This window comes from Salvelinus namaycush, chromosome 32, assembly GCF_016432855.1.
Source record: "Salvelinus namaycush isolate Seneca chromosome 32, SaNama_1.0, whole genome shotgun sequence".
NCBI classification, from domain to species: domain Eukaryota; kingdom Metazoa; phylum Chordata; class Actinopteri; order Salmoniformes; family Salmonidae; genus Salvelinus; species Salvelinus namaycush.
Genome location: NC_052338.1, coordinates 6,326,561 through 6,354,294, shown reverse-complemented (window position 1 = coordinate 6,354,294; position 27,734 = coordinate 6,326,561). Strand labels below are relative to the sequence as shown.

At 43.3% G+C, this 27,734-nt stretch overlaps 1 protein-coding gene and 1 non-coding gene across 10 annotated transcripts; both read left to right on the top strand.

The window, feature by feature from the left end:
• Positions 1-27: 27 nt before the first annotated feature.
• On the top strand, positions 28-27,656 carry LOC120027529 (protein argonaute-4). Of its 9 annotated transcripts, none has more exons than XM_038972507.1 (17): positions 28-234; positions 6,926-7,097; positions 7,468-7,588; positions 9,490-9,668; positions 10,176-10,312; positions 10,507-10,641; positions 12,908-12,995; positions 13,252-13,399; positions 13,801-13,920; positions 14,844-14,972; positions 18,758-18,891; positions 19,201-19,385; positions 19,727-19,886; positions 20,978-21,293; positions 21,898-22,032; positions 22,484-22,785; positions 24,073-27,656. In XM_038972507.1, exons 1-17 carry the CDS (start codon positions 195-197, stop codon positions 24,179-24,181), a joined length of 2,610 nt encoding a protein of 869 aa, XP_038828435.1. In that variant the 5' UTR covers positions 28-194; the 3' UTR covers positions 24,182-27,656. The 9 variants fall into 9 exon arrangements, with proteins under 9 accessions (XP_038828435.1, XP_038828427.1, XP_038828434.1 ...); XM_038972499.1 differs by having other exon boundaries at positions 10,507-10,659; positions 14,844-15,005; positions 18,743-18,891; XM_038972506.1 differs by having other exon boundaries at positions 6,914-7,097.
• LOC120027549 lies at positions 20,643-20,726 on the top strand. The gene has a single exon (XR_005473310.1). It is a non-coding gene; the product is annotated as a small nucleolar RNA SNORD35 (small nucleolar RNA).
• Positions 27,657-27,734: the final 78 nt, after the last annotated feature.

The following is a 27,734-nucleotide window of genomic DNA, read 5'->3' as shown; positions in this document are numbered from 1 at the left end:
ATTTATAGCACCTCCTCGCGCATGCTCATTTCCAAATCCACAGGATATGTGTTAAATCACTCAGAAGACAACGCATCCACAACACTTCTGGACATCTACGCATTATATTCCCTTTCTTAAATTAGCCCCCCCTCAGCGTCGCAATACCGCCCCCAATTTCAGTGTCGGTACGGAGCCGCCAGGCCGGGACAGAGATGGAGAGAGAGCCCTCGGCCATGGAAGCGCTCGGACCCGGTAAGAGGATGATATGAGAAGCCCATATCGGGAGTGTGTGCGCCTATTCATTGCGCAACTGGGAACCGTGGTTGTAGTTAGGCCTCGGTGACAGAGAAAAACAAACAAGCATATCAGGCCCAACGTGTGTAGCATATTAATACAACGGAGATAAGGTTCTGTCCGTGACTTCTACAGCCTGATAAACACATGTTATATAAGACAAATCGAGTGATTTGTTTTTGTTTCTCGGCTGCTGTTTTTATATCTGAAGACCGCAGCTCCAGACGATGGTTGGAAGGCATTGTGTGTTTGTGGGGGGGTTTAACCAAGACCTTCCTTCCGTGTCGTGTGTTTACGATGTCTGTTGTTATCTAGCCCATCGTTTCATCATCAAATACGCTATTTATTAAGCATCATGATACGTTTAAAATGGTTCCAGTTGAAATATGTATGCCCTCAGGCCAATATAGCTTTAGAAATCGTTAAAATATGAAGCTTAGTAATAAGTAATTGTACAATCGACAGTAGAGAAGGGAACTCTGGCGTCTCGCCGTACTGTCCTCCTTTCTACATATTGAACGCAACGAGAGACGGTAGCTAACATTACAATACTGTCATGTCTTTGTTCACGCTGAAATATTTCAATATTATCGACTGTTTGGTGGCAATAATACATTTATATGTGTTTATATGCTCTCTAGCATTTCTGCCAGTACTCGGCGGTTTGCGCGCCACCGTCGCCTGCCCGTGCCTGGGAGGAAATCAACGTGCACTCGTGCATGCATGGAATGGAGCCTGCCCTGAGTAGATCGCGTACTACTATTTATCGATCGAACTTGCAAGCCATCGCCATACTCCATGACCATAGTTGAGTTCAGGATATGACACACACTAGATGCCTTAAAATGCTGCATTGACAATTGATCTATGAATGTTTCACAGCTGATATACAACTAACTTTCATGCAGCTGGTGAGAATTCCTGTCTTTATTATATGGGATTACCAAGTTATCACCTCTTTGTCGCCTGATATAGAAACAATTGTCACCAGCAATGTAGCACTCATGCCATCAGTTACTGCCACATGCCTATCAATTCTTCTCATGTTTTAACCATTGCCATGCTAAGGTAATATGTCACTTTAGGCAGTAGCAGTGTGTGGGTAAAATCACGGGGCAAGCCAAGCCAATATTACAACCTATGTTGTGATAATTGGGTTTTTGCTCTATAACCCATTCGTTCATACGTCACCGTAATATACAATAAGGCTGTGATAACAAAAATACAGTCAGTGGCAGAATACATTCAACTACACATGTTTGTTTCATCACAAACCGAAGAGCACCATCTGTCCGGTGAAGTCCACAAAGCAAATATTGCATGTCACAAACAGCATGGTCATGACCTACAGCATGGTCAAGCAAATGAATGTTTTTGACAGTTTACTAAACAACTACTGATTTTAGAATCACAGCGTTACCGCAAGCTAGCACAAAGACAACAAGAGCACTGCCTCAGCTATTGCAGCACCATTTTAACTTACATTTAAACATCATCAAATCAGCTAGGCTATTTATGCTCATTGAAAACATACTTAAAGATGCCGAAAACAATTGAATCCAATCAATGTTCCTAAATATTATGTGGCTGTGCATAGTACTGATTCTGTGTGCATGTGCGCCCAATTGACTTTTTTTTTTTATTTTTATTTTTTTAACTTGGCCTACTTGTATTCTTGTTGAATGCCAATGCCATCCTCCTCTCTTTCATGTTGGCAAAACGGTCTATAGCTCTGCCATACAGTACATATTTAGTTTTTGTCATAAGGCTACCTAGCTAAGATGCTTGCTAGCCTAACTTCATTACATGGGCAACAATGAACCAGCTAAGTTGGTTAAAGGATCAACCCCTTTTTTTTTTTTCACTTAAAATGACATACCCAAATCTAACTCCCTGTAGCTCAGGACCTGAAGCAAGGATATGCATATTCTTGATACCATTTGAAAGGTAACACTTTGATGTTTGTGGAAATGTCAAATTAATGTAGGAGAATATAACATAAGATCTGGTAAAAGATTGTAATACAAAGAAAAAAACATGCTTTTTGTATTTTTTTCTTTGAAATGCAAGAGAAAGATCAAAATGTATTATTCCAGCAAAGGCGCAATTTCGATTTTGGCCTCTAGCTGGCAGCAGTGTATGTGCAAAGTTTTAGACTGATCCAATGAACCATTGCATTTCCGCTCAAAATGTTGTATCAAGTCTGCCCAAATGTGCCTAATTGGTTTATTAATACATTTTCAAGTTTATAACTGTGTACTCCCCTCAAACAATAGCATGGTATTCTTTCGCTATAATAGCTTCTGTAAATTGGACAGTGCAGTTAGATTAACAAGATTTTAAGCTTCCTGTCTATGTCCTGGGAAATGTTCTTGTTACTTACAACCTCATGCTAATCGCATTAGCCTACGTTAGCTACCAATCCTGTAGAGGCTAGCTAGTTAAAGTGAGCCTACAAGGCTACATATTGAACCTAAATCGTCTCAGGCCAGTGGCACAATAAATGCATTTATGGTAAGAACAGATTCACTGTCATAATCATTGGCCTATACAGAGAATTTAGTCAAAACCACAAGTCCAAAACCCCATCTTATCCATGGCTTAGGAAAGGGTTGATTTAGCAAGCTATCTACTACAGGAAAACTACCCAAGCAGACCTGAAACAGATCTGACAATGACGTTTTGCTTTTGATTGGTGTGAAGCCAAATCCAAACCTGCTCCGTTGAGAGGCGTTTTGCTGCACAACCCACACTTGAGCTCAGCTCAACGCTGATTGGCTAATTATTTTATATATATATTTTTTAAATAAAGGGAGGCCAGATGCTTGCTGGCATCAATCAATCAAATGCTAAGGCGGCAACATGGGGCGGCAGGTAGCCTAGTGGTTAGAGCGTTGGGCCAGTAACCGAAAGGTTGCTGGATCGAATCCCCGAGCTGACAACGTAAAAATCTGTCGTTCTACCCCTGAACAAGGAACTCACTGTTCCTCGGAGGGCTGTCATTGTAAAAATGTAAAATAAAATCTTAACTGGCTTGCCTAGTTAAATAAAGGTTACAGCATGTCATACTCTTTTGGTTCAGACAGCATCAGATACATGGGCTACACAGACTGAGACAAAGGGGTGCTGTTTTCCTTGCTCTGATTATTTCTCCTGTGAGATTCAGCCACTTGCGAATTGAAGGAAAATTATGAAAACAGAAGATAAATGATATATATATATTTTTTTGTCAAATATTTGGGGAAGTCTGGCTTTTGGCGACTGTGAATACAGGCCACTGACTTTAGGTGGAATTGATGGACCCATTGGCTATGTCCATGCACAAACACAAGCTTGGGCATTTATCCATAGGGAAATATAATGGGCTAATTTGCATTTTATGGTATTGTGGAAGGCTTCAATGGTTGTTTTAACCTCAGTTCTAGCTATGTAATCTTCCTCCCTGTTATATAGAGCCTACTAGTTTAATATGCAACCCAGTGGCGGTCTGTGCCGTTTTAAGATGAGGGAGGACACATTTTTTTTAATGAGCTTGACCTTATTTCTATTACACCATATTGGATGGCTGTCATTCATATTCCATTCACCCGGTTCAATGTTACAGCGATAGCTTGAAGCTACTACATGATACTCAAATTTTCCCTTTACCCATCATGAGGTTGCTACAACCTAGCCTATGAATGAAAGTTTACAATGTAGGTGCACACAGGTCGAGAGACACATTTGACGTTGTTCAGGGACAGTGACACATTCAATACTGCCTTTCACATGGGTGAACATTAGTCCAACAGTTGCAAACGAGAGTTTCTATTGGACAATTTCATGAATGTTTATCCCGTTTCGTTTGCTTCCATTTTAAGAAACGTTTTTCAACAGAATCCGTCGAATCAATATACCCCTGATCATGCATAAACACAGTTCGCTTTCATAGCAGCCACATTGTATTCCTTCTAGCATCTATGTGCTCTTCTCCTCTCACCTTTTCCCTTCGCTTATTGACTTCAATGCACAACACATCTGCTGTAAGTGACCAGGCGAAAAAACCTTTCCAAGCCAAACCATATCATAACTGCTACATACAGTCTACATCATTGTCACCATGTTAGCTAAAGTAATGAAATAGTCAACATAGCTAATATAACTAACGCGTAACTAATGCGTTAGTAAACGTCCACTGTGTAGTCCAGGTGATTTACAGGTGACTGCATGTCCCTCACAGTCAATGTCATTACTGACTCATCAGCACAGTGCATCCTGTCTGCAGGTTAAGCTCCATTCTCACATCACATGCTACACAAGCTAGAGGCCTAAGTAAATACACAATGACCTCCCCTCAATATCACCCATGTTGTATTTCCTGTCAATTACCCCCCCCCCCCCCCCCATCTCTCACTTGCACTAGAGTAAAAAATAAATAATGCTTTATGGTAGTAGACCTATATGTTGACCGGTGGCCCGTAGCAGCTTTGCCTAGCCAGTAAATATAAACTATGACTGAAGAAGGTTTTGTATCTGTTACGACCATGAACCTAAGCCTTGTGCCTTTTCCTTGGTCTCCCAACCGCAAGGTACTATTGGCCAGACTGTTAGACTCTAAGGAATTTTACGTACTACACCTTTTATTTACTACATAAATCACCTTAAAATGTGAATGATGATTCAGTTAATAGACCAACAACCAGTGCTCCTCATTTTTAAGTCTTACGCTCAGTCATTTAATCACATTTTATCAAATAACCAGCGGAAAAATCATTATTTCCCCACAAATGTAATTGTGGTGGTCTGCTTAATCTGATAGCATTCTCCTTTGGTGCAGTGCAGCCACGGTAACCAATTGGCTTGGCTTTGAGATTGGCTTAAATCGCCTAAGCATCACAGTGAAGCCGCATGCTCACATCGTGGCCATGTACAATGCATTCATTTGCGTGGACAGTGGGCTTGATTGTCGCATGCACTACATATATTACAATCAGCCAGGCCCTTCAGGTTGCTGCTGCAGGCTTGAACCCAAAGTTGAGGTACTATTGAGACACCCTCATTAGGGGGCAGTGGCAGAGAAGTACGTGGTGTAGGTTTGGGGAGGGGTCCAAGCATTCCACACACTGACAACCACTCTCAACCGCAGCAGCTGAGGGGGCTATATATAGAGCCGGTGCTGTTTTTGGTGAAAGTGGGTGAGTCAGGGTGACCCAACCTGACTGTTACACCCGCTGGGATCCCTCTTTCTGAACCTCACCTACAGCACACATGTATTATCACATGCGCACCATGCCGCCCCGGGGCTTTTGTTGCTCCCATGACAGTAATTCACTGGGATATGGAGTATTAGGGAGGGGGGTGTTTAGGGGGGATGAGGGCATGCAGGGAGTGTGTTTTTTTAGGAAGCACAGAGGGTCCTGATTGCTCCCCCTTGGGCTTCACTTGCTAACTGGAGCATGGGGGTGCATCAGGTTCAGGACCCCCGCAGCCCCCTTGTTGTCAGTTGACAAAAGCAGTAAGCATCCCATTCCCTCTTACACCCAGCATTCAATCATGAGAAGCTCAACTCTTCCCTTTCCCTCTCTACATGCACTGCATCTTGAATGCCTAATATTTTTTATTTTTTATATGTACCGAGTAGTTAGTTTAAATTGGGTCGTTCCCCCTATTTTATCTATTATTTTAACACAAAGGCAAAGTAAATGTAAGACACGAGTATACAATACAGTGGTGCATCCCACTTCCAAACATCCACTCAAATAATTGTTGTATTTTCATTGGCTGGATGAATTGCTCAGGACACATGCCTGTGAGTCAGTATTGGGGCTTGGTACATTAGGCCTACACATTTAACATTGGGATATACACAAAATGTATGAGCACATCTTGTATCAGACAGGAGTGCCGAGGCAGGGTTTGTTGAGTGTGTAACTGTAATCCCGACGGTCTCTGCGGACCCCCATCTGGCCCTGCTGCCGTCTGTCTCAGACACGCTGCTCTTTGTCTGGGGCGGGCCCTGTGTGTCAGTCTATGGTCTGGCTGTAGTGGGGGGGTGGTGGGCTGGGGCGGGCCGGCGGGTCATTGTTTTGTCCTCCTCCTGTTGACCTATCTGGGTTGGAGGCCAGAGTGATGGGTCAATCATGGTGTGGTTGTGGGTGGGTAGTCGTGACCTGTTGGAGGGAGTTCACGCGGGAAACCGTGGCAAGGAGGCGATTGAACAGATTTCAGAAATGTATTGTGCAAATTGACCAACAATTCTACAATAAGGGCAAAAAAGAAACTGCAAACACATGCAGCAATTTTTGTTGGTCAGTTTGTATTAATTTCTGAGCGTCCTGTCGAAATAGCTTAGCTACCAACCGATAATTGCACCCACGGTGGTCAACATGCTGCTTAGCCTCATTGCCAAAACAAATTAATCTGAGACCAAAAAGCCTCTTAACTACTTACTTGTCCTTTCCTCTTAAAGTGTCATTTTAACAGGCTCTTATTCATTAGAGCACATTGTAGAAAAAGATTTTGCACCACAAACAAAAACGAGCATTTCAGGTTCGGGTAGCCCCTCACTGTTTCTGTTTTCTTCCGTTTGGTACCTAGTGAATACGAACCAGCTGAAATGAATGTATCAATTAACAAATGTGTGTGTTTCTGTGTTTGGACCCCCCTATAGGCCCGTCGGCCCCCACCTCCCTCTTCCAGCCCCCGCGGAGGCCTGGCATGGGCACTGTGGGGAAGCCCATCCGCCTGCTGGCAAACCACTTCCAGGTGCAGATTCCCAAGATTGATGTCTATCATTACGATATCGACATCAAGCCTGAGAAACGGCCTCGGAGGGTCAACCGGTAAATACAACTGGACATAGAGGGGGAAGGAGAGACATTTCTCTCTTGAGGGGAGCTAGAAGGTGGAAATTAATTTTAATTGGAAGGAAGAGAGATCAAGGTCTTAAGTTGATCATTTGAGGGTTTGTGTGTTTGGTGGAGGCTTTTAGGAGAGTTGAGGGAATGGAAGTGTGTACTTGTTAGCAAGTCAACTCAAGTGCGAGTTGTACTTGTGAAAATAAAAATGGGTCTTTAGCGGCAGGGCGGGTGGGAAGTTGTTTATTTGAACAATGTATTGGGAGGGACAGTGAAGACCACAATATAGTACTGTAAGCAGTACATTCTGTGTGAATGCATTATCTGGCCAGCTCATGATTCCCCCGTCTCACAGGGAGGTGGTGGACACCATGGTTCGCCACTTCAAGATGCAGATCTTTGGTGATCGACAACCGGGCTACGACGGGAAGAGGAACATGTACACGGCCCACCCACTACCCATCGGGAGAGACAGGGTAAGCAATCGTCTTGACCACAATTGTACCTCTAGTTTTAGCGACGATGTAATGGGTTTTATCTCCATCCCAGCACCTCTGTCAGTTCTTGAAAGATTTTTGGGATTTTCCTGCCGCATCTAGAACCACTGGATCGATTTGCCCAAAACGTGATGTGCATCTATTTATTCTAGGCCAGTTTCTTTAGATATACTGTCAGGTCCACAATTAGTAAAGAATGATTAAAAAATACTATAAAATTAAATATTGTATGCTCCAAAAAAAAATCCATATATTTTATACTAATACATTCACCCCATTGGAAACCAGTGGTTTGAATTGAAGAGGGTTCTCCAATGTGTTTTCCAATCTCATAAAACATTTTAGCAAAAGGCTCAGTGCCCTTATCCTTGCAAGTTTATAAATGATGTGGTTAACTGTATGGATAAAAGGCAATATTGTGCTGCCCTCTTCATTGACCTGTCAAAGGCTTTCGATACTATTGATCAGTCACTGCTAATTCAGAGGGTTTCCTCAATTGGCTGCATGTAACTGGTTTAAAAATTACTTGACCGATGGAACTCAATGTATATCTACTGACGGTGTTAGATCTGGTTTCCTGGATATTACGAAATGTGTCCCGCAAGGGGCGATTCTGGGTCCTGTACTTTTTACTGTTTACATTAACAATATAAAAAAAAAATCACTTGTATGCCGATAATACTGTTGTGTATGCTATTGCCCCCAGGATTGACCAGGCTTTACCTGAACTAAAGTCTGCCTTCATTGTATTACAGAAACTTTATTGACTTGAAATTAGTACTGAATGCAGAGCAACTACAAAAAAAAAAAAAAAAAAGTCTGATTTTAAGGATATGTACTTTGGATGGTGTCCATATTGATTGTGTCCCCGCTTATAAATATCTGGATAGATGAAAGCTGTCTTTTTAAAAAGCATATTGAAGGGTTGGTTAAGAAGCTGCGAATAGAAATAGATGAATCAGTAGACGTTCCTATCGGTCCTGGACTATGACGACATCATCTACAGTATATAAACACAGCTGTCATTAAAGGCGTCAGATGCAGTTTATTATGGCGCACTGCGCTTTATTATGGGTGCTAGTTCCAGTACTCATCGCTGCATTCTCTACCAGAAAGTTGGTTGGCTCTCTTTTTATGTCACGTACGTTATGTTTTAATATATAAAGCCCTTTTTACAAAAAGTCCCACTGTACCTAACGTCATTACTAAACTTTAGACGTACGAGTTACCGCACTCAGTCTCAGGGATGGCTAACTCTGGAAATTCCTTTGGCTTCTGAGTTTTCTTGCACTTTTTTTTTTTTTTTTTTTTGAACAATCTTCAAAATGTTCTGAAATGTGATGTTCTTGTGCCTCTGTGGTTATTCAGAAAGCTGAGGACCATATTATTGATGAATGCTTTTATTTAAATTTTATTTTTATGAGCGTGTTTTTTTTCTTTCTGCTTTTTATATTTTGCTGTGTGTATTTTCTCTAGCGTGTGTAATTCAGGGCTCATCTGTAAGAGACCGTGGTGTCAGTATGACACCCTGATAAAGTAAAGGTTAAATAAAAATACAAATGAAAAAGGTGAGGTATTGAAAACAGGGGTGCCAATAGGTTTGACCCCTATCCTTTTGAGGGGGAAAAAAGTACTTAAATAAAATCTGTTCATTTAAGCAATTGTATTAGTATAAAATATTTTTTATATATTTTTTAAAGTCAATAAAAAAAACACTGACAAATAAATACAAATACTGTCTTTTTTGCTCCCCTTTATCAAGGGTGCCAATAATTTTGGACCTAACGGTATAGCTCAGAGCACATCACAAATATATTTTTGTGGCTTTCCTTGCCTTGGAACCATTCCCTAACACCCTGTCCTCTTTCTCTCTCCTCTAGGTGGATCTGGAGGTGACTCTACCGGGGGAGGGGAAGGACCAGACCTTCAAGGTGTCGCTGCAGTGGGTGTCGGTGGTGAGCCTGCAGATGCTCCTGGAGGCCCTGTCAGGCCACAACGAGGTCCCCGAGGACTCTGTTCAGGCCCTGGACGTCATCACCCGCCACCTGCCTTCCATGAGGTACATGTTCCCACTATATGGCTAACCTGCAATGTCGAAATTGGCTACTATGTGAACATTTATGGACACATTTGCTTGTTGGTTTAAGTTTAGGGTTAGGCATATGAGGTACATGGCTTCTATAACTTGGCCCCATGACACATCTCTCTTCCTGTGGCAAAATACCAGTTGTTCATGGGTTCATTGCATTGTTATAGCTTGGTATCCTATATCAAATAGTCTTGCCCATATAAACAGTGAATAACGAGTACTCTGTGTCCAGTTTCCACACACAGTTCCAAATAAATAACTCTGTGCCTATGACCTAATTTCATAAGAATATCAAGGAGACACTTTTAGAGGTGTAGAATAGTATAACGGTATTTTTCCCAGAGGGAATTTCTGTTGTCATTCTGAGGGGTGAAGAGTGATCTCTTCCAGAATAATCTAGTCTGTCATTTTTTGCTCCATTGTGATCCCTCTAACTGAACCAGTTCTCTAACTGACTCTCCATGTGTATGCTTCCAGGTACACTCCAGTGGGGCGCTCCTTCTTCTCCCCTCCGGAGGGCTACTACCACCCGCTGGGCGGAGGGAGGGAGGTGTGGTTCGGCTTCCATCAGTCGGTCCGTCCTGCCATGTGGAACATGATGCTCAACATCGATGGTAAGAGCCCTTTGTGTGTCTTTAGGTTAGCCTTAATTATCTTCTGACTGTAGTCAATACAATGACTCAATAATGTACAAATCCCAGGCTATGTGTGTGCTTGTGTATTTGTTGGGGTAATATAACGTGGATTGATGTTTGCTTTGGTCGTGAACCTTACATCTGTCTCGCTTTGTGTCCCCCCCCCCCCACAGTCTCCGCCACCGCTTTCTACCGTGCCCAGCCCGTGATCGAGTTCATGTGCGAGGTGCTGGACATCCAGAACATCAACGAGCAGACCAAGCCACTCACCGACTCCCAACGCGTCAAGTTCACCAAGGAGATCCGAGGTGGGTGGGGACCTGCAGGTCAGACCAATGTTTTTACCATGTTTCTACACACCAAGGCTGCATCTGAAATGGCACCCTATAAACGTGTTAGCTGACACTGTCACGAAACCAATGCGCACGCTTCAATGGGGCAGAAGTCTGTGTTGTGATTCTGGATGGCCAGATGGCTAGCAACAATGACAAGAAGCTGCAATGAGGGGAAATTGTAGGTGCCTCGTTTCCGCTAGTTTTATTTTGTTCTCGATACCATGTCTTGATTGATACCAAGTCTATGCTAATATGGCAAAAAATTCGCTAGCCACGTAACCAACAACTGTAACGATTGTATTTGAGAGACAACAGTGCTCATTGTGCAAATGTATTTGTTTTCAATTAATATTGGAGACAAAATATAGTTGACATGTTGTCAACAATCTAAGCTAACCCCTTCTGTTTTGCCCCATAGTTGCGCACGTGTCGGTTTTGTTGCTAAACAACCAACCATTCTCTTCACTATATAATGCACTACTTTTGAGCCCTGGTCAAAAGTAGTACACTACATAGGAAATAGGGTGACATTTCGGAGCCTTATTAGACGGCATCCACCTACCCAGACAACTGAACTGTACTACACTGTAGTGTACCTCAGGGTCTCGTGTGAAGTCCATTCCAATGCATGAAGTGAATTGAGAAACCAGTTTGAGAATTGTGAAAAGTCTTTACTGACAATAAATTACCCTTTAACTCGTATCTCTTGACTTGAATTTCAATGTATATGAATTGAAATGGAATTGACACCCATTTGTGCTGTACACCCATAATCTGAATCCTAACGTGAAATATGCGTGCTTGACTTGAACTTAGTGTAACTTTTGTGTAAATCAGGGATGGGCAACTTTGATGGGGGTGGGTGCCACACAATAACAGAACACATCTAGAGGGGCCGCAGTGGCTCGTAGGTCTGCGTATCCACCCCACACTCACAGCACACACCCTGCGAGCAAAACATTCTAGCGGCCCCCTTCGTGACAGTGAAGAGAAAACAGAAACCTGTTTTAAAGTTCATTTCCTGCAATTCTGCTATACCATATTTTACGATATACCGGTATTTGAATGTTTGGTTTGTTGAATGTGACATGCAGTGTGTAACGTCCATTTCTATAGTTTACTTAGCTACTTGAGTCATCTTTCTCTGCTCTTTCACGCCATGCCACTTTCCACACAGACCTAGCCCCGCCACTCAAGGAGCGCATTTGTTGTTCCTTGACCACGAGACACTTGCGTTCAGTCAGCATGGTCAATGAAGCACATGCAACGATGTTGATGACAGCAATGCTGTTTTCACTTTGCTTCCTAATATAAATCCACTAGCGTTCTATAATTACATTATTCGTTTTTCTTACATCTGCAAACTGCTAGTTTGTCTTAGCAAGTTGGGCCTAAAACGGGTTAGCTGCTAATCGCTAGTTAGCTAGCTGGCTGAGTCAGAGGAAATGTACTTAGATATACAGCCTGATAATACCAGTGACGGTGTAGACCTGAATCAACATGTTTGTGCAACAGAATGTTAGAGGAATACGCAAAGAATTTATGTTCGCTTCATGAAGTAGCGAAGAGAGAACATTTAATGTAGCCGAAGATTATAGGATCCCCTAGGAATCACTTATCAACACTTTGGTTCTTACCTTGTCACAATAACTCCTCCCTTGTATTTTAATTCAATGTCATGTCAAAAAACACTGTTCAAAGTTCCCACTATTACATTCTAACTAAGTAGAATTAGTAGAATCATTATATTTCCATGATTTGAACAGTTCACCCAAGTGTTTTGCTCGAAATCGCAAGTCAATTCGCAGTTGCAACAATTGGTTAAAAATAAGGCCACGATTGTTTGCCTATGTCGTGCAGCCCTATGTGGAAATGATGCTTACATTTTTTTTTGTGTATTTTTGGCACCAGTTGCTCATTCCTGGTGTAAATCATGCATTGCTGTGAATGGGTTTTCACTTATGCACAGCCATCTCAAGTAAGAGTTAGGCTATGTGAGAAGGCAAACCGTCACCTCATATAAGAGCAAACCACAGTCTTGTCTACCTATCTAACAGACAAAGATGAAACTGTCTAAAATGATCTGCTAAAATGTTTTGAATTACAAAGATTTTCAATGAGGCCCCGAAATGTCCGTTTCAAACTCCACTCGTTATATCTCCCTCCTCTTCTTCTGTCTCTGGCCCTATTTGTGATGTGCTCTTCTGGGTGTTTCTATGCGTATGTTTTTCGCTCTCAGGTCTGAAAGTCGAGGTCACCCACTGTGGTCAGATGAAGAGGAAGTATCGCGTGTGCAATGTCACTCGCCGCCCCGCCAGCCACCAAACGTAAGTGCTGCGCTAGTCGCTACACATTCCAGTTAGCGTCTTCCACATGTCCCTGCGGCCCTGGCCGCCCTACACAACGTTTATCTTATGTATTTTTAATCAACCTATCCAAACATACAAACCGTATCTATCTCTTGATACGAGATCGTGTTGATGCAAAACCGAAGACGAGATGCAGTGCTCTTTCCTTTTGCACTTTTGTTTTATTAATACGGTGGATGAATATGTATTATGTCCTTGTCTGCCCGTTGCTCAGGTTCCCCTTACAGCTGGAGAATGGCCAGGCCATGGAGTGTACAGTGGCCCAGTACTTCAAGCAGAAGTACAGCCTACAGCTCAAATACCCCCACCTGCCCTGCCTACAAGTGGGGCAGGAACAGAAGCACACCTACCTGCCCCTGGAGGTGAGAGGGTGGCTGTAAAACACGCAGACACACACACACCACAAATGAAACCCCACCGTATGTATAGAATGCACTCAAGATATTGCTGCAAGTGATGCTTCTCTCACTGTGGTCTTCCAAGCCTTCGTGGCTTTGACGAAATTGCATGAAGGCAACACTCATTGCAGCTATGCATTGTTGACCTGATGGGTAGGAGGGAAAAAGGGGGTTTTGGACCTGGGCATGGTCAGACTTTAGTTTCCACCTTCCACCTTCAGGTCATTAGGCACCAAGTGGAAGAAAAGGGACTGAAACGTTAACGAGTACCTGGACTTGTCCAATAGAAATGATCCTTTTCATGTTTCTCCATTTACTTGACAACTGTGATAGTCAGTAGCTAACTATTCTCTGTCCGTATATAGGTTTGCAACATTGTGGCCGGGCAGCGCTGCATCAAGAAGCTGACAGACAACCAGACCTCCACCATGATCAAAGCTACAGCACGTTCCGCACCCGACAGGCAGGAAGAGATCAGCCGACTGGTGAGTGATTACTTGCCCCCCTCGGTGGTGGGAGTGTGAACTGCAACACAAGAAGTGGAGCTCCGTAGTCCGACAGTACAGTATGGAACCGCATCTCTAATACATATCCCCAATCACACTTGTAGTTGACGTCATGGCGATGTTGGCTAGTTAAGCTCATGCCCAGAAACACGTCATAGGGGTGACGGTTATCTCGTGCCGAACTGCGCCTGTGCAGGCCGTCAAATCAAAGGCACTCCTTCGATATAAAGTTGATTTTTGACGAAAATGAAAACGTGTCAGTTTGCCACTTTCATGAGGTTGGAGTAATAACATGTTCAACTACTTGAGGTTTTGGCTCAAATCTAGGTTGTGCCTTTTACATTTCGAGAAATGATTCCTTAGTTGTTAATTTTCAGTTTTCTCTTTGACTTCTCAACCACCAAACCCTGGCCTGGTCTGTTTCGCAAGCGTTCCCTGAAGTCTCATGACGTTGTGCCTCTGGGTTTAGAAACTTTGTGCCGTAGTCTGAGGCAGCCATTTGGGTTTTTTTGCAAGGAAAATGCACTGTTGGGTCTTTTGAGTGGTTGCAATATCAGTGTTACTGTTTTCTAAAGAAGTGTGGTTGTCCAGAAACGGTCTGCAGTCTTGAAACCCCAACGCACATATCTCTTGCCTCATATGGCTTCCTTACTGAGTATTCCATGTCCACCCCCCCAAATATAATCTGGACCGGGTTACTGTCAAGTAACTTTGTGCTAAAAGGGCTTTATGAATTAATTGATGATCTGGTATTGGTAACGGTAACGGTCGATTGCGGTAGGAATCTAAATGATAGATTCACAACAACAAAAATACTCTAGACACTAGCAGGAAAGCAATGTCTTCTCTGCCTGCCTAACCCCTTTCCTCCTTTCACACCATCTTTTCTCACGTCCCCCCAGGTCAAAAGCAACAGCATGGTGGGCGGTCCCGACCCCTACCTGAAGGAGTTTGGCATTGTGGTGCACAACGACATGACCGAGGTGACGGGCCGAGTCCTCCCAGCGCCCATGCTGCAGTATGGGGGCCGGGTGAGTACCGACACTGGGCGGGACTGTGGCAGGGTGAGTACTGGGGCACTGGGCTGGGTCAATGTTTCATGGGAGGGATGGGCCATATGTGTGTGTGTGTACCTGTGTGTGAATGAAAAGGGTGAGTGGGCTACTCAAGGGGAGGAGGATGAGACTTCATGCCACACAGCACATTTTAATTAAATTCAATAACCCTTACTGAAAAAAACTGTCTTCTGGCAAACGGTTGTAAAAGCTTTGGCCAATTTGCCGCAAATATGCACCACGCTCGTATTTTCACATGCAAACAGTTGCAACTTGTGAATTTTTGGCAAACGATTCTAGGAAACTTGTGGCGAACATTCAACTTTTTGCGGGAAACTTGGTATGCAAATTAGATCAGGTTTTTGTTTACTGTGTGTTAAGATTAAACTGTATCTACATAAACCAAATCACATATAGGTCTAACTTTAAATGAACTTGCTTCTCACAGAGAACTAAACATACTAAATATACTAGACAATGTCTTAGGAGATAAAAATAAATCATCATGCTAATGAAGAAAAGAGCAAATGGTTTCATCTTTTTATGTAGCTACATTTACATGAGAGAAATGTGAACACTGGGAATGTTGACCTTAGGATTTTTAAAGGGGCAACTACAGAATTTACATGAGCCAAGTGATAACTGAGCAATATCTTGCAACCAATGCAAGTTTAAATGATAATTAACACAATTTAAATACATTTAGAGAACTAAATCAAAACCAGTTCAGAATTATTGCCTTTTTGAGTGAACTTTGGAGATTGCTGCTCTGTGGAAGTCCTTCATCCAAAGCTTGTTGAATGCATGAACTGAAACAATCAAACACAAAATTAGGATACTAAAAAAACGATTAGTGAAAACATTTTCTATTTTGGCATCTTAAGATAGACTGAGGCTAATGGTCGGGTTTGGCTTTGGAAAAACGGGGTCAGCTGTGACAAAATTGGCTTGATGTTGCAATGCTTCTCAACAATGTTTCTGCCTTGTATAAATGCTATAAAAAGGAACATTGTAACTAGCATAAACTGTGACTTAGGCCTACTAAATCTACCATTAAATGTGTGGCCAACTGTTCCTCGAGATCCACAGTATATAAGATTTTTCTCCAGCCAAGCCTCAATACAACTGATTAAAACGAATAAATGAATTATGATATGCAATCTAGACTGGGGACTTCATCATTTAAGAGACAGTTGTCTACTAGTTGTCTCTCTTCTCCCTGACTCAGGTGTGTATAAGACTTGGGTGGAAGATAAGCAACAAAAGCAGTTCATATTATTTTTCCAAAATGAATTATTGCCTTGAAGAAGCCTTGACCTGGTGCACACATACATTGAGTCTACAAAACATTAAGAACGTTCCTAATATTCATTGGGGCATGGACTCCAAGTTGGCTGGATGTCTTTTGGGTGGTGGACCACCTACTACCATACCCCGTTCAAAAGCACTTCAATATTTTGTCTTGCTCATTCACCCTCCGAATGGCACACATACACAATCCATGTCTCAATTGTCTTGAGGCTTAAAAATCCTTATTTAACCTGCCTCATCTCTTTCACTCTATCCCATAAAACATGACACTGCTAACTAGGCATCAATTAGCTAGCACATTTCACGTTTATTAGGAAGTTTAATGAAGTTGGACTCATTCCAGACCACTTTGTTAGGTAGCTTGGTTTCCATTTCCCAGCAGATTTTTCTAATCGCCCTGATTGGTCATCAACGGTTACTGGTCTTGGAACTCATGTGTTCCCCAGAAACGGCTTCTGGTGAACTGTTTGCAACTAGCAGCAATACATATTGTTGCCACAGGTTTGCCACCGATTCAAATAGAATCTTGAGAGAATTGTTTGCCAGAAAAAAAAACTCTGGCGAGCTGTTTGCCAATAGTGGCAATAAATATTATTATTGCCAGAGGTTTGCTGTGGATTTACCACAAACTTCTGGCAACATTTTGTGGCACACTATTTAGTTTGCCTCAAATTTGCCACCTACTTCTGTAAAGTTGCCGCTACAAATTCCTTCCCACATTCCTCAAAGGCATTTATTATTGTGTGTGTGTGGTACCAGTCATAAGTTTGGACATACAGTTGAAGTCGGAAGTTTACATATACCTTAGCCAAATACATTTAAACTCAGTTTTTCACAATTCCTGACATTTAATCCTAGTAAAAATTCCCTGTTTTAGGTAAGTTAGGATCACCACTTTATTTTAAGAATGTGAAATGTCAGAATGATAGTAGAGAGAATGATTTTAATTCAGCTTTTATTTCTTTCATCACATTCCCAGTGGGTCAGAAGTGTACATGCACTCAATTAGCATTTGGTAGCATTGCCTTTAAATTGTTTAGCCTGGGACAAATGTTTCGGGTAGCCTTCCACAAGCTTCCCACAATAAGTTGGGTGAATTTTGGCCCATTCCTCCTGACAGAGCTGGTGTAACTGAATCAGGTTTGTAGGCCTCCTTGCTCGCACACGCTTTTTCAGTTCTGCCCACAAATTTTCTATATGATTTAGGTCAGTGCTTTGTGATGGCCATTCCAATACCTTGCCTTTGTGGTCCTTAACCCATTTTGCCACAAATTTGGAAGTATGCTTGGGGTCATTGTCCACTTGGAAGACCCATTTGCGACCAAGCTTTAACTTCCTGACTGATGTCTTGAGATGTTGCTTCAATATATCCACACAATTTTCCATCCTCATGATGCCATCTATTTTGTGAAGTGCACCAGTCCCTTCTGCAGCAAAGCACCCCCACAACATGATGCTGCCACCCGCGTGCTTCGCGGTTGGGATGGTATTTTTCGGCTTGCTAGCCTCCCCCTTTTTCCTAGAAAACTAGTTTTAATGACTTAAACTTCCGACTTCAACTGTGCCTACTCATTCAAGGATTTCTTTATTTTTACTATTTTCTACATTGTAGAATAATAGTGAAGACATAAACTATGTAGTGACCAATAAAGTGTTAAAGAAATCAAAATATATTAGATTCTTAAAAATGTTTTTAAGAGATGCTAAGGGCCCTGAACACTGGAGGAACTTCTATTCATAGCTAGAATGATCTGATAACATCTGGGTCCGTATCCACAGAGTGTCTCAGAGGAGGAGTGCTGATCTAGGATCTGTCCATATATTCATTATGCACTAAAAAGCATAACTTATCCTAGAGCAGCAGTGACACTCCTACTCTGAGTATCCGCTTTGTGGATACGGACCCTGAGAGCGAGAGATATATAGATATATTAGCTTTAGTAGGAAATGATTGAATAACACATGGCACCTAGGTGTGTATCAGCAAAGTTTGTTGTTGATATAACTGGAAGGGTGGTAGCCTGCAGTCTTATCACAGTGTAAAGTATTTGCTCATCTGTAGAATAGACAATTCTGGGCACGTCTTATATTGTACAGTGTCTATTCCATACATGAACGTTCTGCCCTGTTGAATAAGCTTCCGAGGCGGTCTAGTACGTGGAGGTTTTGCCTGCAGGCTACTTGCAATGGGATGGACTGTGTGTAATAGGAGCTTATGGTAGAAGTTGCCTCGAACCACAGATCTAGGGTCAGATTCTCCTACCCCCCGCCCATCCTAATCACCCCCATTAGTTGTATGTAAAAAGATCTGACCTTGTATCAGTGGGAAGGTGCAACTTCTTCTACCCGCACCATGTGTGTGGTGCAGGCAGGGAGCTGGGGAGTTGTATCTGCTGTGTCGGCTGGTTAAACCGGGGGGTTCACTAAGAGCGTAGGGACTCTCTCCGCAGAATAAGACCGTGGCCACGCCCAACCAGGGCGTGTGGGACATGCGGGGGAAGCAGTTCTACGCCGGGATAGAGATCAAGGTGTGGGCCGTGGCCTGCTTCGCCCCACAGAAACAGTGCAGAGAGGACCTGCTCAAGTGAGTGATCTGCCCGTCAACATGGTAGACACACCATCGCCCTTTCTCTTTTCCTATTCCCACAAATCTCCATATCCCTGCTTAGTCTGTGTGGTGATCATTACTCATTTAGGGCAAAATTCGAACTTAAGATATGTGGGCTTATTAAAAATATTATGTACATCTCCCATTGATGTATGCATACTAGTTACGCAAATATATCTTAAGTTAGGATTTTGACCACAAAACTTAAACTTATTGTTCAACAGTTTGAATGCAGTATTCTGGGTCTAGACTAGATTCCCTGAAGGTTTGTTCATGGTTTTCTAGGAGCTTCACAGACCAGCTGAGGAAGATCTCGAAGGACGCGGGGATGCCCATCCAGGGCCAGCCGTGTTTCTGTAAATACGCCCAGGGAGCGGACAGCGTGGAACCCATGTTCAAACACCTCAAGCTGTCCTATGTGGGACTGCAGCTCATCGTGGTCATCCTGCCCGGCAAAACCCCTGTCTACGGTAAGAATCATTTTCATACTACTTTATGGGGAAATCTATTATGTTGAAAGAAGGGCAAACTAACTTCAACTAGGTTGTCCGTCTCTTCCTAGTGTCTTTTTTTATGCATTTCCTCTTATGGATTTGTATAAGATATTTGATCAAATATAATTGGAAGGCTTGAAAATGGTGGTAGTGGAGCAAACCCCCCTCGATTTCCACTAGTGACTTGAGGAACACTAGTTTACTCCTCATGCTTAAAATGTTAAGAGAACCAATCTGCTAGCAACTCTTTTTAACTTGCCTTTGAGAATATTAGAGCTAAATTACTTTTCTGTGTCCCTATGGTCCTGGTGCCACAGCGGAGGTGAAGCGGGTAGGAGACACTCTCCTGGGCATGGCCACTCAGTGTGTCCAGGTGAAGAACGTGGTGAAGACGTCCCCCCAAACCCTCTCCAACCTCTGCCTCAAGATCAACGCCAAACTGGGTGGCATCAACAACGTCCTTGTGCCCCATCAGAGGTGGCAACCACACACACACATACTCATTAAAGCTCAGGTTGAACCTCACTCGTATATACTGACAAAATATAAACACAACATGCAATTTTAAAGAGTTACAATTCATATAAGGAAATCAGTAAATTGAAATAAATTCATTAGGCACAAATCTATGTAATTTCACATGACTGGGCAGGTGTGCAGCCATGGGGAGCCAATCAGAATGAGTTTTTCTCCACAAAAGGGCTTTATTACAGACAAATACGCCTCATCCCCCCCCCCAGACAATCCTGCAGGTGAAGAAGCTGGATATGGAGGTCCTGGGCTGGTGTGGTTACAAGTGGTCTGCATTTGTGAGACTGGTTGGACATACTGCTAAATTGTTTAAAATGACGTTGGATGCAGCTTATGGTTGATAAATGACCATTCAATTCTCTGGCAACAGCTCTGGTGGACATTCCTGCAGTCAGCATGCCAATTGCACGCTTCCTCAACTTGAGACATCTTTTATTGTCCCCAGCACAAGGTGAACCTGCTGTTTAATCAGATTCTTCATATCCCACACCTGTCAGGTGGCTGGATTATCTTGGCAAAGGAGAAATGCTCATGAAAAGGGATATAAACAAATCTGTGCACAAAATTTGAGAGAAATAAGCTTTTTGTGTGTATGGAAAATGTCCGTTTTTTAATTTTAATTTTATTTCAGCACACGAAACCCACACTTTACATGTTGAGTTTGTGTTTGTTCAATGTAGTATACTCAAGATTGTGTCTCGCTGCAGGTGATGTTGTTCTCACGATGGTCTTCCAAGCCTTCATGGCTTTGAAGAAATTGCCTAAAGGCCACACTGATGCAGTACAACTGTGAATAAAACAGCCCACTGCTTAATCATCAATGAAAGCGCTATACACCCACACAACATACAATTGCCTATCCACATTCTGTTATGTCCATAACATGTCAATCAATTCTCAAATCTATTGTGCCGAAGACCTATACCTCTGCTCTAAGAGCAAAGCAACACTCATGCATACACACACACACCTGTATGTTTGTTTTATTGTCATATCTTTAAAAAATGTAAATAATGTAAACGTCTCCCTACCTCCAGACCCTCTGTGTTCCAGCAACCCGTCATCTTCCTGGGGGCGGACGTCACTCACCCTCCAGCCGGCGACGGCAAGAAGCCCTCCATCGCGGCGGTGGTGGGCAGCATGGACGGCCACCCCAGCCGCTACTGTGCCACGGTGCGCGTGCAGACGTCGCGCCAGGACCTGTCCCAGGAGCAACTGTACAGCCAGGAGGTCATCCAGGACCTGACCAACATGGTGCGCGAGCTGCTCATCCAGTTCTACAAGTCCACGCGCTTCAAGCCCACACGCATCATCTACTACCGCGGCGGCGTGTCCGAGGGCCAAATGAAACAGGTGAGGAGGGGGTGACTGGGAGGGTTTGATGCGTGTCGTTTCGGTTCGTTAGGGTTTGTGGGTTTTCAGTTTTGACTCTGTTCTGAATTGACCATTGAATTACATTGCATTATGATTTCTCATTTTGCGTCGGTGGCTGCTTATCCCTTTAAAAGGTTAAAAGGCGCGGCCCCTCGCACCCCAGCAAAACCATGGTCTCCTATCAGTGTTGGACATTGGGCATTGACGGTTCAATACTGACTCAAAGTATATCCAGACGGATCTCCCTCTCCAATTAACCCTGTCTCTACAACTTGAGATGTCATGTATAGAAAAAAAGGAAAGAAGAGAACAAGCTTGGTCCCTGGTGATTTGTGCCACAGTGCCCTGGATATAACATCTCACTGCGTTTACACAGGCAGCCCGATTCTGATCTTTTTCTCAATTATTGTTTTTTTGACCAATCGGATCAGATCTTTGGTCGATAATTTGGCAAAAGATCATAATTAGGCTACCTGTGTAAACGCAGCCAACTTTGCCTCAACCAGAGAATCATATCAGTTCATTTTTCCATGCAATGTGAATCTCACTGTTTCTATGTCTGTGTGGGTGGCTGTGTGTGTAGGTGGCGTGGCCGGAGCTGATAGCCATCAGGAAGGCCTGTATCAGCTTGGAGGAGGACTACCGACCGGGCATCACCTACATCGTGGTTCAGAAACGCCACCACACCCGCCTCTTCTGCTCAGACAAGACCGAGAGGGTGAGTGGAGACCCATGTAGAGCAGGGGTGTCGAACTCAATTCCTGGAGGGCTGTGTCTGTGGTTTTTGAGGGAACTTCCTAAGCAATTACCTTTTCAAATGATCGATCAAGTACATGGGAGGAGCGAGGACACCCAGCCCTCCAGGAATTGAGTTTGACACCCCTGATGTAGAGGGTGCAATTAACCGCAGGTCTAGGATCAGATTACCCATCTGTAAACCATTTGTGGATGAAACGTCATCTGTACCAGGGCTTTGGCAGTGTTTCAATACTTTTTAAATGCATCTCTCAAAACTCCTATCTTTGAAGTAATAGCTGAGCTGACATTTCACTAGATTCATGATTTAGACTCAGCCGAAGTTACAGACGGGTTGTAGAGCGAGTTAGCCCCTTTTCAGCTAGCACCCCAGCATATGCAGTGTCTTTAATCGCAACTATCTCCCCCTACAGGTTGGAAAGAGTGGCAACGTCCCAGCCGGAACCACGGTGGACAGCACAATCACCCACCCCTCCGAGTTTGACTTCTACCTGTGCAGCCATGCTGGGATCCAGGGCACCAGCCGGCCCTCCCACTACCACGTCCTGTGGGACGACAACTGCTTCACGGCCGACGAGCTCCAGCTGCTCACCTACCAGCTGTGCCACACCTACGTCCGCTGCACCCGCTCAGTCTCCATCCCCGCGCCAGCCTACTACGCCCGGCTGGTGGCCTTCCGCGCCCGCTACCACCTGGTGGACAAAGATCACGACAGGTACTGATGAAAGTGGCAAGGCACAAGTTGTGAATACTGAGGGGTATCACAGATATACAGTGCCCTCTGTAGTTATTGGGACAGTTTTCTTTTGGCTCGGTACTTCAGCAATTCTGATTTGAAATGATACAATGACTGAGGTTAAAGCGCAGACTGTCTGCTTTAATTTGAGGTTATTTTCATCCATATCGGGTGAACCATTTGGATATTACACCACTTTTTGTACGTAGTCCCCCCATTTTAGGGGACCAAAAGTACTGGGACAAACTCAACAAATTTGTTGGATGGACTTGCTGTTTGTTTTGGATGCGTTTGAGATTATTTTGTGCCCAAATATAAATGAATGGTAAATAATGTATTAATCAATTTGGAGTCACTTTTATTGTAAATACCAATATATAATACATTTCTAAACACTTCTACATTAATGTGGATGCTACCATGATTACGGATAATCCTGAATAAATCGTGAATAATGATGAGTGAGACAGTTAGACTCACAAATATCATACCCCAAAAATGCTAACCTCCCGTTATTGTAAAGGTGTGAAGTTAGCATGTCTTGGGGGTATGATATTTGTGTGTCTAACTTTCTCACTCATCATTATTCACGATTTATTCAGGATTATCCGTAATCATGGTAGAATCCACATTAATGTAGAAGTGTTTAGAAACATTCTATTCTTATTTACAATAAAAGTGACTCCAAAATGACACTACATTATTTACCATTCATTTATATTGGGCACAAAATAATCTGAAACGCGTCCAAAACAAACAGCAAGTCCATCCAACAAATTTGTTGAGTTTGTCCCAGTACTTTTGGTCCCCTAAAATGGGGGGGACTACGTACAAAAAGTGGTGTAATATCTAAATGGTTCACCCGATATGAATGAAAATAACCTCAAATTAAAGCAGACAGTCTGCGCTTTAACCTCAGTCACTGTATCATTTCAAATCAGAATTGCTGAAGTACCGAGCCAAACGGGGAAAAAACATGCTTCACTGTCCCAGTAATTAGAGGGGACTGTATATGAAATGTTATTTTAACCTGAACAGACACTAATGGGCTGTATTAGCTGCCCTATATGTTAGATTTATATCTGCAACATATTACGCATCTAGCTTTACTGAATATACCATTTTTGTTTGGCATGTTGATGCAAATACATTCTGGTAGATTTTGTTCAATATGACCATAGTTGTAATGGTGGAACCAAACAGTTGGGCTTTTGCTTCTGTTACTTTATCATGTGTCTAACCCCTTTCTCTCGTCCTGTCCTGCAGTGCGGAGGGCAGCCACGTGTCGGGCCAGAGTAACGGTCGGGACCCCCTGGCCCTGGCCAAGGCAGTCCAGATCCACTATGATACCCAGCACACCATGTACTTCGCCTGAGCCACGCCAGCAATGGGTGCAGTTCTGTCCCTTCTCTCTCTCTCTCCTCTGTCTCTCTCTTTTTTTGCCAGTCTCTCTATCTTTCTCTCTCTTGCGTCTTGATCTGCACCAAAGCGGTTCGAAGCCAGTGAAGTGTGCCAATGGAGTATTTTCCTTTTCGGGGAAAAACGACATCCGGCGTTCCCGATCGAGCCGCCTTCTACCAGCAATCCGGCACTGAGAGACCGTGGGGTTTCCAATGTACAGAGAAAGCAAATACACGCATACACAAGTTGAGCCATTTAATTTTTTTTCTGTTTTGAATGTATTTTTTTTTGTAACACTGAGCAATGGAGCGGACTGACGCCAATCGTCAGTGGCAGCTCTTCTAGCTAAGCAGGACTCTACTTTTTACCTCAAAGCCCTTTGGGTGAAAATCTGTCATAAGGTCTTGGGTTGGTGGGGGTCATGGGGGGGTATGCATGGAAACATGGGTGGGGTGGACCTTTTTTTGAGAATATATTTTTTTCCTTTTATGATCATGTTTTTCCTTTCTCCTTTTCTTCAGTCTTTTTACAAGCGAGGTCACCTGGGTATCCATACCCATTACTCTTTCTTCTCCCATTTAGCGAAGAATAAGTGTGTTTGTGTATATACGTGTGTGTGTGTCTTTGCGTGTGTGTGTGTGTTTCATGGCAGGCCACTGAATTGTAAAGGGAAAATCAAGGAGATAACTGCTGTAAATGCCTCAGATTTGATGTTTTTATATTCACACATTACATATATATAAATATTTACATCTATAGAACAGATTGAACTATACAGGCTTCACAGAGGCCGGTGGGTGTATGTGTAGCAGTAGCAACCGTGGTTTAGCCGGTGTGGCTGACTGGGCATTGGGACCTATTGAATGGTTGAGAGCTTCGTGAGGGTTTACGGCATTGGGCTAAGCCGCCTTAGTTGGTGCCCCGTGTGAGGAATGGGATCCATCCCTTAAACTTGTTTGTCACAACGGTTATGACATTGTTGGGGTGGAGCATGTTTTTTAGCAAGGCGCTAGTCGTCTGAATTTTTCAGAGCAGGAAACACATTCACTTAACTTTTGGGGTTTCCTTTGCTACCGGCCAATTCATTGCACTGACCGGGGACGCTAGGTAAGCAACAGAGGGCACTCTCTCTTACCTTTTATGCATTTATACATACAAATCAAAAAGCAGAATTTGTAAGAGTTTAATATAAAACTGTTTTTGTGGCTAATCTTAACTATTGTTCAGACATAGTTGGTATATTTGATGTTGTTCTTATTGTTGTTGTTAATGTTCTTATCTACGATTATGATAATTATCAGACCGGCAGCAACCAGATGTGTAGTTAGGAGATCAGTGGCTGGGTTTAGAGTTGGACACTTTGTAGCATTCTGGCCTCCGGCGTGGGGAGGCCCAAGGTGGGGCCTCTGGCGTGGGGAGGCCCAAGATGTATCAGTTTATGCGCCCTTCTGCTCCTCAGTTATGTAGTAGTTTATGGTAGTAGTGAATGGTTTGGCTGTGTTCTCCAGTAGGGAATATCTGTGTTGATCTATCACTGTTACTCCTGACTGGTAAAACAGGAGGCTACCGTCAGTGCTCATCTGGTGAGTATTGTTGGAAGCAGGGGGTTTCGGTTCGAATGGATGAAAGGTGACAATCAGGGCTGGCATTAGGAAGAAACTGGGACAGACAGTGGTAAAAAGAGGTATGCAATAGGCAATGAGTTACATTTTTAGAACTTCATAATGTGTTTCTATGATAGTTTGTGTGTATTTGAACAAGTATATCTATCCAAGTCTAAACTTCTGGTATTTTTTAATGAAATAATGTTTTGAACACCAGATATGAACATGAAGCATAAGCACTGCCCTTGGATCTAATGACACCTGACCAGTCACGACCGCGGTTAAAGATACAATTTAACCACAGTCGTGGTTATGGTTGTGCATAACTCGCAGTGAGGATGAGGCGGGGGGGGAGGGGGTCGACGGCGGCGTGCACGCCTCGTCGGGGGGGTCGGCTCAGCGAAAAACCCTTTTGTAATAAACCATCCGTAAAGCAGCAGGTTTGCTATGAATGAGTTTTGAGCGCCTACCTGTCGAGGGCGTGGGCGCTTGCCTATGGGAGGGGAGCATGGTCGCGGTCCAGGCGTTGCATGCAATAAGTTTGAGTGGCGGGGCTAAGCTGTTGTGGAGACGTGCACTAGTTTCCCCACGTGGCAAGGGTGCTGCGTTGATTCAGCCTGGTGTGGTCGTCTGCAGAGTGTGTTCCTGTGGGTGTGACCAGACTGGAGCATTGTCCAGGATGTGCGTGTGGTCTCCTAGCAGGGGATCCAAAGGCGTTGATTACTCCCCAGTTTTGAACATATTATCATTGCAAAGCAATATTAACCCGAAATCCAGTTTTCGAATGAGGAAAAAGCTATAATTCTTCTTGTCGACGTGGCTGTTGGTCTGCTCTCTATCGCTGTTTGTGTTTCTGTAACTTGTTTTTTGCCTGTATCAATCAGTGGGAATGTGCATTCAGTGGACTACTCTTTAGGCTCTGAGAATAAAAAAAATAAAAAAAGGTAACATTTAGACTTTGCTCGCCTGCATGCCAGAGTATTGTCTCAAAAAAATCTCTTTAGAATTATATTTATTAAGAGACAGGAGGAAAATATGGTAAATGTTTATGAATTTAGTGAGACTGTTATAGGCTAGCAATATTGTCCACTCTCAAGACGTATTTTAAAGATTCCTACACAAATGTCAGTAAAAAACGGAGGCACAGGCCGCTAGAGGCTGAGCGCTAGAGGCTGAGCGTTCGAGCCTTTGTGTCGTGGCCCGAAGACAAACGAGGTACTTTCTTCAAAAGTGGGCCCGGTAAAGACTTGAACTCTCGCCCCCGCACAGGCCTCAGTGTAGCGTCCATTTAGGCCTCCACTTCCTGGTTTGTGCCCCTGCCACGCCTCTTGGGGCTGTCCTGTCTCGTGGCGCCACCCTGCTGGCCACCCACACAAGCGCACTTCCTTTCTGTGGGGGGCCTCGGCCCAAGGTGTCCACAGCCACAGGAATACCTCCTTTTTAACCTTTTTAAAGAACCATTCTTTCTGTGCCCCGTTTGAAAGAGAGCATGATTTTATTTTTTAATTCCTTTTTGATATAATGACTACAGGTTTGTTATTTGACATTGTGTAATTTAATTTTCTTCTTTATTCTGGTGTGTAGCTCTGCTGTTTTTTTCTGCTAGTGGTCTGAGCTGTGTGACTGTCCGACTGTCCAATAGCAATAGAAAGGTACCCTGTCTGACCTGCTGGGGAGGGGGTGGGGCTTCCTCAGGCCCCTCCCACAAAGGCGCCTAATCACTCGCTGTATTGCTATGTGACATGTTGAAAACTTTTTATTTTTTTTTATTTTATTTTTTAGCCTGCAGGGAATATTTGTGTTATTGTGCAAAGTAATAAATTGGTATTTTATGCCTATATCATACGCTGGTGTTTCCTCTCTTCATTCCTTTATTGCTTTTTACCCCAACACCACACATGACACAAAGGGCAAATGCTGGTC